This window comes from Trematomus bernacchii, unplaced genomic scaffold, assembly GCF_902827165.1.
Source record: "Trematomus bernacchii unplaced genomic scaffold, fTreBer1.1, whole genome shotgun sequence".
NCBI classification, from domain to species: Eukaryota; Metazoa; Chordata; class Actinopteri; order Perciformes; family Nototheniidae; genus Trematomus; species Trematomus bernacchii.
The window spans coordinates 212,501-224,062 of NW_022987666.1; the positions used below are offsets into that span (position 1 = coordinate 212,501).

General features: G+C 48.3%; 1 protein-coding gene across 1 annotated transcript in view; it reads left to right on the top strand.

Annotated features, from left to right (window-relative positions):
* The window catches only part of LOC117487169 (ubiquinol-cytochrome-c reductase complex assembly factor 1), a 16,642-nt gene extending 5,815 nt beyond the window's left edge, over nucleotides 1–10,827 (top strand). Inside the window, exons 3-9 of the mRNA XM_034135827.1 lie at nucleotides 685–792; nucleotides 4,016–4,088; nucleotides 4,195–4,252; nucleotides 4,342–4,450; nucleotides 7,207–7,284; nucleotides 8,680–8,793; nucleotides 10,465–10,827. Coding sequence (XP_033991718.1) covers nucleotides 685–792; nucleotides 4,016–4,088; nucleotides 4,195–4,252; nucleotides 4,342–4,450; nucleotides 7,207–7,284; nucleotides 8,680–8,793; nucleotides 10,465–10,599 — 675 coding nt within the window. The 3' untranslated portion in view covers nucleotides 10,600–10,827. The remainder of the gene's footprint in view (nucleotides 1–684; nucleotides 793–4,015; nucleotides 4,089–4,194; nucleotides 4,253–4,341; nucleotides 4,451–7,206; nucleotides 7,285–8,679; nucleotides 8,794–10,464) is intronic.
* Nucleotides 10,828–11,562: the final 735 nt, after the last annotated feature.

Below are 11,562 nucleotides of genomic sequence, written 5' to 3' on the forward strand. Positions count from 1 at the left end.
AAGTTAGTTTCTGTTCTGCTTGAAAGCAAGTACCTGCCTCCTGCAAAGTGTTCAAACAAACGCTTCAACTCGTTCCATTTAGAATCTGTATGTTTGAGTATGGATCTGAAGTTGGCGTGACGTTGAAGTCGTGCTGCTGGACTCGGCTGTAGTTCCTTTGTAGCATAACGTTAGCATTTAGCTTCTGGCCATTAGATTTATGATTAGAACATTATAAAAGTAGGGTAGACATGTGGAGATGATCCGGCTGCTTTTAGTGGAGGGAACCAGCAGCTTCCTTCAGGGTGAACACGTCCTCCCTGCGCTGCGCTATGGCCTGTGGGATGAAACTGAGGTGGTTTTAGTCCGGATGTGGCATGAGGGTCAGAGATGACACAAGATGGCTGCTTCTCCTCCTTTTAGGTTTTCATATTTCGTTGGATTCTCTCCTCTTACCACCTCGTGTTAAACTGTCACATGATGTTGCTGCATGTCTCCGTGAAGGTCTTAGATCTGAAGGGAATCTCAGTGTTATTGTGTGTTGTTAAAGCACTCTGAGCGGCTGAACATGTGCTCTATAAACGTACCTTTCTATTCCCTGTTCTTCATCCTCCTCTCCTCCTCTCCTCTCCTCTTCCTCTCCTCTCCTCTCCTCTCCTCTCCTCCTCCTCTCCTCCTCTCATCCTCTCCTCCGTGCGTCTGCAGCTCTTCAATGTGAACGAGAAGCCACAGCACACAGAGGAGGAAGTGGGAGCGTTCACCAAACTCATCGAGGTCATGGGCTTCACCGGACCCCTCAAATACAACAAATGGGTGAGGAGACATGGAGGGGAAGAAGGGGGGAGGAGACATGGAGGGGAAGGGGGGAGGAGACATGGAGGGGAAGGGGGGAGGAGACATGGAGGGGAAGGGGGGAGGAGACATGGAGGGGGAGGAGACATGGAGGGGAAGAAGGGGGGAGGAGACATGGAGGGGAAGAAGGGGGGAGGAGACATGGAGGGGAAGAAGGGAGGAAACATGGAGGGGAAGGGGGGAGGAGACATGGAGGGGAAGGGGGGAGGAAACATGGAGGGGAAGGGGTGAAGAGACATGGAGGGTGTCACTACCCGATCCGTCCACCTGCCCGATCTGTACTGCGCATGTGCGAGATGGTCCGCCATATTGGACAACTACATACGGCAACTCTACTAGGACACTTGACACAGTGGCTTTTGGCAAAGCAGAAAAAGAACCGAGAGAGATGAGTTATTATTACAACAACGTGACTTCACTATTATTGAACAACTCTTTTTATTGGGTTCTTTTATTTGGGGTTAAGTACATTGTTAGAATAAGTGAGACATGGATTTAACTTCTGTTAGACAGCTGTCATACTGAATAAATATTTACTGTGAATGTATGCAAACATTTATAGCATATAGCTGTCTAACAGAAGTTAAATCCATTTCTCACTTATTCTGACAATGTATTTAACCCCAAATAAAAGAACCCAATAAAAATAGTTGTTAAATAATAGTGAAGTCACGTTGTAATAACAATAACTCATCTCTCTCGGTTTTTTGAGTTTTCTTTGTGTGCTTTGCCAAAAGCCACTGTGTCAAGTGTCCTAGTTGGGTTGCCGTACGGAGTTGTGCAATATGGCGGACCATCTCGCACATGCGCAGTACAGATCGGGCAGGTGGACGGATCGGGTAGTGACAGAGGGGAAGGGGGGAGGAAACATGGAGGGGAAGGGGGGAGGAGACATGGAGGGGAAGGGGGGAGGAAACATGGAGGGGAAGAAGGGAGGAAACATGGAGGGGAAGAAGGGAGGAAACATGGAGGGGAAGAAGGGAGGAGACATGGAGGGGAAGAAGGGAGGAGACATGGAGGGGAAGAAGGGAGGAGACATGGAGGGGAAGAAGGGAGGAGACATGGAGGGGAAGAAGGGAGGAGACATGGAGGGGAAGAAGGGAGGAGACATGGAGGGGGAGGAGACATGGAGGGGAAGGGGGGAGGAAACATGGAGGGGAAGAAGGGAGGAGACATGGAGGGGAAGGGGGGAGGAAACATGGAGGGGAAGGGGGGAGGAAACATGGAGGGGAAGGGGTGAGGAGACATGGAGGGAAAGAAGGGAGGAGACATGGAGGGGAAGGGGGGAGGAGACATGGAGGGGAAGGGGGGGAGGAACATGGAGGGGAAGAAGGGAGGAGACATGGAGGGGAAGGAGGGAGGGAGACATGGAGGGGAAGGAGGGAGGAAACATGGAGGGGAAGGAGGGAGGAAACATGGAGGGGAAGAAGGGAGGAGACATGGAGGGGAAAGAGGGAGGAAACATGGAGGGGAAGAAGGGAGGAGACATGGAGGGGGAGGGGAGACATGGAGGGGGAGGAGACATGGAGGGGAAGGGGGGAGGAAACATGGAGGGGAAGGAGGGAGGAAACATGGAGGGGAAGGAGGGAGGAGACATGGAGGGGAAGGGGGGAGGAGACATGGAGGGGAAGGGGGGAGGAAACATGGAGGGGAAGGAGGGAGGAAACATGGAGGGGAAGGAGGGAGGAGACATGGAGGGGAAGGAGGGGAAGGAGGGAGGAAACATGGAGGGGAAGAAGGGAGGAGACATGGAGGGGAAGAAGGGAGGAGACATGGAGGGGAAGAAGGGAGGAGACATGGAGGGGAAGGAGAGAGGAAACATGGAGGGGAAGAAGGGAGGAGACATGGAGGGGAAAGAGGGAGGAAACATGGAGGGGAAGAAGGGAGGAGACATGGAGGGGGAGGAGACATGGAGGGGAAGAAGGGAGGAGACATGGAGGGGGAGGAGACATGGAGGGGAAGGGGGGAGGAAACATGGAGGGAAGGAGGGAGGAAACATGGAGGGGAAGGAGGGAGGAGACATGGAGGGGAAGGGGGGGGGAGGAGACATGGAGGGGAGGGAAGGGGGGGGAAAAACATGGAGGGGAAGGAGGGAGGAAACATGGAGGGGAAGGAGGGAGGAGACATGGAGGGGAAGGAGGGGAAGGAGGGAGGAAACATGGAGGGGAAGAAGGGAGGAGACATGGAGGGGAAGAAGGGAGGAGACATGGAGGGGAAGAAGGAGGGAGAGACTGGAGGGGAAGAAGGGAGGAGACATGGAGGGGAAGGGGGGAGGAGACATGGAGGGGAAGAAGGGAGGAGACATGGAGGGAAGGGGGAGGAGACATGGAGGGGAAGGGGGGGAGGAGGACAGGAGGGGAAGGGGGGAGGAGACATGGAGGGGAAGGGGGGAGGAGACAGGGAGGGGAAGAAGGGAGGAAACATGGAGGGGGAGGAAACATGGAGGGGAAGAAGGGAGGAGACAGGGAGGGAAAGACGAAAGAAGGGAGGAAAACATAGGGGGGGAAAGAAGGGGGGAGGAGACATGGAGGGGAAGAAGGGAGGAGACATGGAGGGGAAGAAGGGAGGAAAATGGAGGGGAAGAAGGGAGGAGACATGGAGGGGAAGAAGGGAGGAGACATGGAGGGGAAGAAGGGAGGAGACATGGAGGGGAAAGAGCAGGGAGGAAAATGGAGGGGAAGGTGGGAGGGAAACAGGAGGGGAAAGAAGGGAGGAGACGAGGCGAATGGGGAAGAAGGGAGGAGACATGGAGGGGAAGAAGGGGGGAAACATGGAGGGGAAGAAGGGATGAGACGATGGGAGGGGAAGAAGGGAGGAGACATGGAGGGGAAGAAGGAGGAAGGAGGGGAAAATGGAGGGGAAGGGGGAGGAAACATGGAGGGGAAGAAGGGAGGAGACATGGAGGGGAAGAGGGGAGGAGACATGGAGGGGAAGGGGGGAGGAGACATGGGAGGGGAAGAAGGGAGGAGACATGGAGGCGAAGGGGGGAGGAGACATGGAGGGGAAGGGGGGAGGAAACATGGAGGGGAAGAAGGGAGGAGACATGGAGGGGAAGGAGGGAGGAGACATGGAGGGGAAGGAGGGAGGAGACATGGAGGGGGAAGGGGAGGGGAGAGACATGGAGGGAAGAAGGGAGGAGACATGGTATTGATACTGATATTATCTGCCTCTCTTGTCTTCACAGAAAATCAAGATAGCTGCGTTGCGCATGTACACGTGCTGCGTAGAGAGAGTCAACTACGACGAGTTCTTCGACAGTGAGTCTTGAAACGTTTTGGAACAAATAAACTTTCAGATCTTAGAATCTTACAAACGTCTACAACACGTCCACGTGAGAGTTTCAACGCTGTGTGTGTGTTTCAGAGTGCTCCCTGCCTGACACAATGAACTCCTGGTTCTTAGTTGCACAGCTACATATATGGTGAGTTGCGCACACACACACACACACACACACACACACAGTTATGTTGGCTATTGTTTCCTTCTGTGATGTCCTGGTGTCCTCTGCAGGATGTGTATGGTGCGGATGCGTCAGGAGGGCAGAGAGGGGAAGTACATGTGTCGCTGGCTGGTGCACTCCATGTGGGAGGACGTGGAGCAGAGGAGCAAAATCATGGGGGTAAGATCTGTGTGTGAACGTGATGCAGCTTCAGAGAGGATGCAGATATAAAAACACAAAGGTTCCTCGTGAAGAAACATCTCCAGCACCTTGAGGAGACATGCAGCGTTTAGAGAACATCCAGCACCTTGAGGAGACATGCAGCGTTTAGAGAACATCCAGCACCTTGAGGAGACATGCAGCGTTTAGAGAACATTCAGCACCTTGAGGAGACATGCAGCGTTTAGAGAACATTCAGCACCTTGAGGAGACATGCAGCGTTTAGAGAACATTCAGCACCTTGAGGAGACATGCAGCGTTTACTGAAAGCTCCAGAAACCAAACGCTGAAGAAGCTCAAAACACAACGGTGTGCGTCACTCTTTAGTGTCCCCTGGTCTCCCAGCTGTGTGCGTCACTCTTAGTGTCCCTGGTCTCCCAGCTGTGTGCGTCACTCTTTAGTGTCCCCTGGTCTCCCAGCTGTGTGCGTCACTCTTTAGTGTCCCCTGGTCTCCCAGCTGTGTGCGTCACTCTTTAGTGTCCCCTGGTCTCCCAGCTGTGTGCGTCACTCTTTAGTGTCCCCTGGTCTCCCAGCTGTGTGCGTCACTCTTTAGTGTCCCCTGGTCTCTCAGCTGTGTGCATCACTCTTTAGTGTCCCCTGGTCTCCCAGCTGTGTGCGTCACTCTTTAGTGTCCCCTGGTCTCCCAGCTGTGTGCGTCACTCTTTAGTGTCCCCTGGTCTCCCAGCTGTGTGCGTCACTCTTTAGTGTCCCTGGTCTCCCAGTTGTGTGCGTCACTCTTTAGGTCCCCTGGTCTCCCAGCTGTGTGCGTCACTCTTTAGTGTCCCCTGGTCTCCCAGCTGTGTGCGTCACTCTTTAGGTCCCCTGGTCTCTCAGCTGTGTGCGTCACTCTTTAGTGTCCCCTGGTCTCCCAGCTGTGTGCGTCACTCTTTAGTGTCCCCTGGTCTCCCAGCTGTGTGCGTCACTCTTTAGTGTCCCCTGGTCTCCCAGCTGTGTGCGTCACTCTTTAGTGTCCCCTGGTCTCCCAGCTGTGTGCGTCACTCACTCTTTAGTGTCCCCTGGTCTCCCAGCTGTGTGCGTCACTCTTTAGTGTCCCCTGGTCTCCCAGCTGTGTGCGTCACTCTTTAGTGTCCCCTGGTCTCCCAGCTGTGTGCGGCACTCTTTAGTGTCCCCTGGTCTCCCAGCTGTGTGCGTCACTCTTTAGTGTCCCCTGGTCTCCGTTGTGTTTTGAGCTTCTTGCAGCGTTTGGTTTCTGCGCATGTGTCTCCTACATTTCAGTAGCTTGAGACAAAAATATTGTTTGCAAAATATTATTTTGTATCTTTTAGTTATTCACTATTACTCAGCTAGTAGCAGGTGATCAGCGAGGCATCTTTTAAAATGTGTGTGTTTACAGCTTCACAGTAATAATAAAGTCATTTAGCAGGATTGAACTTAGATCATATGACAGCATCTGCATTATGAACACATGTCGTACACACAGTATATTAACCACACCTACTACACACACACACACACACACACGTCCTGATGCACAGCATACCGACACATAGGGTCAGTATATCTAAACATAGCAGCGCAGTCTGATGTCTATATTCCAGGAACACCATGTGACTATTTCCAACACACACACACACACACACACACACACACACACACACACACACACACACACAGCAGTGATTGGAGCTGCTCTCAGGTTTCATGCTAATTGTGTTAGCAGCAGTAAAAACATTGCTCATTTTCTCCATGTTCATAATTCCTGTTGGACCAGATGTAACACACACCGCTCTGCTGAGTGTGTGTGTGCTGAGGAACACACACTTTACTCTGTTTGTGTGCAGCGTTGTTGTTCGAAAAAACATGTTATATATATTATCATATTTGCATTAACTGCTAGGAGCATGCTGTTGAAAAGTAATCAGTTCATGTCTACTTCTTGTTTTGCTGAACACTTGAGTCTGATTGGTCGTTGTTTATTCCAAGGTGTGTTATTTCTCTATATCAGACTGCTGCTTTGAAAAAATGTCAATCTCCAAACACAGCGAGGGGACTATTTGATTTAGACACACAGCTGGGAGACCAGGGGACACCAAAGAGTGACGCACACAGCTGGGAGACCAGGGGACACTAAAGAGTGACGCACACAGCTGGGAGACCAGGGGACACTAAAGAGTGACGCACACAGCTGGGAGACCAGGGGACACTAAAGAGTGACGCACACAGCTGGGAGACCAGGGGACACTAAAGAGTGACGCACACAGCTGGGAGACCAGGGGACACTAAAGAGTGACGCACACAGCTGGGAGACCAGGGGACACTAAAGAGTGACGCACACAGCTGGGAGACCAGGGGACACTAAAGAGTGACGCACACAGCTGGGAGACCAGGGGACACTAAAGAGTGACGCACACAGCTGGGAGACCAGGGGACACTAAAGAGTGACGCACACAGCTGGGAGACCAGGGGACACTAAAGAGTGACGCACACAGCTGTTTGTAATCAACATGTAGTGAAAAGTAGTTGATTTCTTTTAGTTAAATGTGTAAATAATACATGATGAAAAACAAAGCCGGTCATTATCACCCGAGGACTTGAACGTATCAGCAGAGCGTTTAATTCTGACGTTCATGGTTTCCAGAGGATAGACCCTGAAGCTTTTATTGATCCTCTGACTTTTACTTTGGTGCCACCATGAAGTTGAATTTTCCCGTAATAACTCAGTATTTAACGAGTTTCTCTTCATATTGTTTCTGTAGGTCGATTCCAGCCACAGAAAGGAGGGGATGAGGTCGATGACGGAGACGTTTTACGCTGCAATATTTGGATATGATGAGGTGAGAAATCTGAATAATCAGAATATTGTATTTATTGGTTCTATTGTAAATGGACTGGACTTCTAAATCTCTTTATCAGGTATTTTCGAATCCTCAAAGCTCTTTAAATACTACGAGTCATTCATGCAGAGGCACCACTATCAGCACTAGAATATATAACAACAACAAATATGTGTATATTACAATGTGTACAGTGTACACCAAAGTTTATATCGTAATATGAATTACTTCAATAGGAACATTTGAACTTAATTTGATGTTTATACAAATAACTTAAAAAAAAAATTATTGCACATTCTTACTTTAACGTGCTTATATATATATATATATATATATGTTTATATATATATATATTAATATTATATTTCTCAATAATAATCAGGGTTTTTTCTAGAAAATTATAGTATTTATTCGGAGCTGTCTCTGCCGTCTGACGCTCTGTTTGATTCTCATATTTCTGGAGTAATTATACAGTTTTTGACGAACACAAATATTGTTTTCTTGCATCACGTTAACATTTTGAGGGGGAAATCTGCATTTCGCAGCGTCCCTTATACCTACACCTGGGGTCGGAAACCTTTTTGATATCAAGTGCCATTCAAAAACAATTATTTTATCAGCGTGCCGACGATTGTGAATTATCAACAGGAGGGCGGGGGAGCCTCGCTGCGGGGAAGCAGTGTGTGGACATGTCAGCGCAACTTACATGATGCCGAATTTAACAAACACATTTAAATAATTGGTTTAAACGGCATAATAATAATGACGACCGTCCGTTCTGTGATTCTCCAGAACACACAGATGGCCAGTCCGCCCCTGTGTAGCATGTTACTTCAATGAGAGATGAGCAGATCTCCACTGGGCTTTCAACTAAAGACACTGCCACGCAAAAACTGTGGCATGTGTACAGCTCCTTATGGGTAATGCAATTTGTGAAGTGCTTTCCTCTGTGGTGAAACGATCAGCCCTGCACCACGGAGGAAAGCGGCAGAAAGTCGCCTGGAGTTAAAGAGAGCGGGGCTGCGCTGCGTGCATGGCTTTCATGGCAGGTAACGGGGAGACGCGCTCTGGCGGCGGTCTCGTTCAGGATCGGAAAATACAATTTAAATATTTTGCACACTTATTCCACTTATTCCTCGTGTGCCACTGGTTACGGTGCCGCTTGCCAATGGTGGCACGTGTGCCAGGGGTTGCCGACCCCTGCCCTATTACCGGTAGGGATGCCAGAAACTGACCATGATCAAATTCGAAAATCGGAGAGCCCTGGCGAATATTAATCGATTATTCGCCACCGCCGCGTAAATAATAATAAAAAAATATATATGTAAAATCGAATTTTAAAATAATTTTCGGTTATGGAGACTGTAACGAATATTCGAAAAATTGTGTGTGCAGGGCGTGCTGTCTGATGACTGCGTGCTGGCTGCAGCTCTGTGGAGGAATCTGTTCAGTAAAGAGTGTGAAGACCCCAAACAGCTGGAGCTCATGGTGGAGTACGTGCGCAAACAGGTGAGTGCAGCCGCTCAGAACCAATCAGACGCCTGGACTGTAGTGTGTCCATTTGATGTTGTTTTTATTTACCTCCACGCCAAGTCGTTTCAGAGGGAAATACTGTGTTTTTAAAGAGGCCCTATTCTGCTTTTTAGTGGCGTTCCCTCTCCTCGGGGTGTGGGGTTAGTGCATGTAAATGGTCTGTGATTTGCATATTCCACAAATGCGATTATTATATTTTGATTAATTGTGCAGCCCCGGTTCATACATACACACAGACGGAGGAATTAAGTTGTAAAATAGGAGCAAATATAGAGCTGTTTAATAAAAGTATTAGAAAAACCTTTAAAAAAATTGAGAAATGTCATCTTTCGTTAGCTTAGAGGCAACACACACACACACACACACACACACACACACACACACACACACACACACACACACCTGTGTTAAAGGTCATGGAAGCAGTGTCCGACTCAATCAGCCAACAAACTGTGTGTGTGAGTTTAGAGTGTTGCATCAGAAAACAAACAAATGACACACTTCCCTGAATGTGGAAGTGTGTGTACTTTAACGTAACACACACACACACAAACACACACACACACTTTTGGTCACGGTAATTCACTGAGGAGAAGGAAAACACAGTTTCTTTAAATTATGTGCACATTTCTCAGCTAAATGTGAAGAGGACTGTATTTAAATATGTTGAGGCTGCCATGCCATGAAAACCTTTTCCAGGAACGTTTAAACACACACACACACACACACACACACACACACACACACACACCGTATGCCATCTGGAATAACCGGGGGTTAAGTTTCTTGCCCAACTACGCATCAACATGTTGCAAATATTCGTAGTGGCCAAACTGCGGTACTACAACTTCCGTGTCAGTCCGTAACGTCACTGGGCCCAAAATAATTGTTCCCATTCACTTGCATCAAGAAATAGACATCAGTAAATCAGCAGACCTTTTTTTTTTTAAAGCTTAATCAACTTCCCATTACAAACACTTAAAAAAAAAGCGGTTATTTAATTCATTAAAAGACTTATTTTTTCACCCCTCTAATCACTTGAATGAGCTGTGACTTGCACTGGAGGCGGGGCTTAAAGCAAGGAGGTGTGGCTTAACAGATAGAAGGGCGGGGCTTTAGGAAAACACAAGTGTGCATCCTTGACCAATAGGCTCCATAATCAGATTTCTTGTATGTCCGTAGTGGCCAAACGGTGGTACTACAACTTCGGATACGTAATTTTTTTCGACACTGTTGTACCATTGACTTGCACTGGGAGGGAGACGTCTGTAACTCGGCTGGTCCTATTTTTTTAAGCTTAATCCACTTCCCACTTAAGTAGCCATCATTTAAATCATTAAAAGAGTACATTTTTCACCCCTCTAATCACTTGAATGAGGCGCATTGGAGGCGGGCCTTAAAACAAGGAGGTGGGGCTTAACCGATAGTAGGGCGGGGCTTAAGGGAAATGCAATTGTTAATCCTTGACCAACAGGCCCCTGAATCAGATTTCGGGAATGTCCGGAGTGAAGATCTTCACATCTGATCTGAGGGGAATTTCTTGTTGTGTATTTTGAACTTGTGATGTGTTGTAAAGCACTTTGAGCTACACGTGAAGTATGAAAAGTGCTATAATATTAAATATAAATATGATTATAATGTGTGCAGATGCAGTTCATCGACGCTCTGGACGGGGAGGACCTGATGCTGTCGGGGGAGGTGAAGTGGCGCCCCCTGCTGGAGGAAAACGCTCAGAGCATCCTGAAGGTGGCCACGCCCACTTATAACGACACAGGGCTGTGACTTCCTGTTTCCTCCACTTCTTCTTCTGTCCTCGTGTAACCTCTCTTCCTCCTCGGTCACATAAGGATTTTAAATGTGTCGCTTCTTATCCTCTTACTTGTTTGTAGAGACTATGTTTTATCTCAGCGTGAAAAAAACAAGGAAGCATCATCGTTCGACCTCTTTGTTTTTCCGCTCCCTCTCTGCAGACACACACACACACACACACACACACACACACACACACAGGAAAACAAGACCTATTTATATTTTTCTTGTTTTCTCTACCGTATATTTATCAAATATTTTGTATACTTCCATGTTTACACCCTACTGAAGCGTCACCCTGCGTTAAATAAGCTTTCACTTTGAATCGGAGACGTTAAAGGAATGGTTTCTGGGCCGACAAAATGTCCGCCAATGGAGCTTCTTTATTGCAATCACAGGCTGTAGGTATTTTTCTCATCATGCATCATGACAGGAAGCAAACACTCATCACTGCATTTAAAAACAATGAGGTTTTGTTTTTCAAAAGTGAATAAATAAAATGTTATATGGATATAAAAACTGATGTGTGGTTTTTTTTTTTTACTAGTTATTTTTCTATGCTTTGAAGCCAGTGAGCCTAGCGTTCTAGCTCTCACTTTCCAAGTCAAACATTTTAAAAGCAAAGTTGAATATTTAATGTTTAAAGGGAGAGGTGTCTTAAGGCCCCGTCCACACGGAAACGAAAACGAACCGAATTCGATATCAAAAAAGTCTTCCGTCCACACGAGACCGCTCGACCCGCTGGAGGCGCTGTAGTACATATGCCGGGCCTGTAGGTGGCGCTGTACTTCCGCCACAAAATACACCAAAAGCAGCGGATAAGACCTCCCGAGCATGGTTGCCATGGCTACCCTTCTGTTTATTCTCCGCGGTGGATTTAGTAACATGTAGTTCTCCTTGTCCACTTGTTGCTGATGGTTGTGGTCGAGGAGCTGT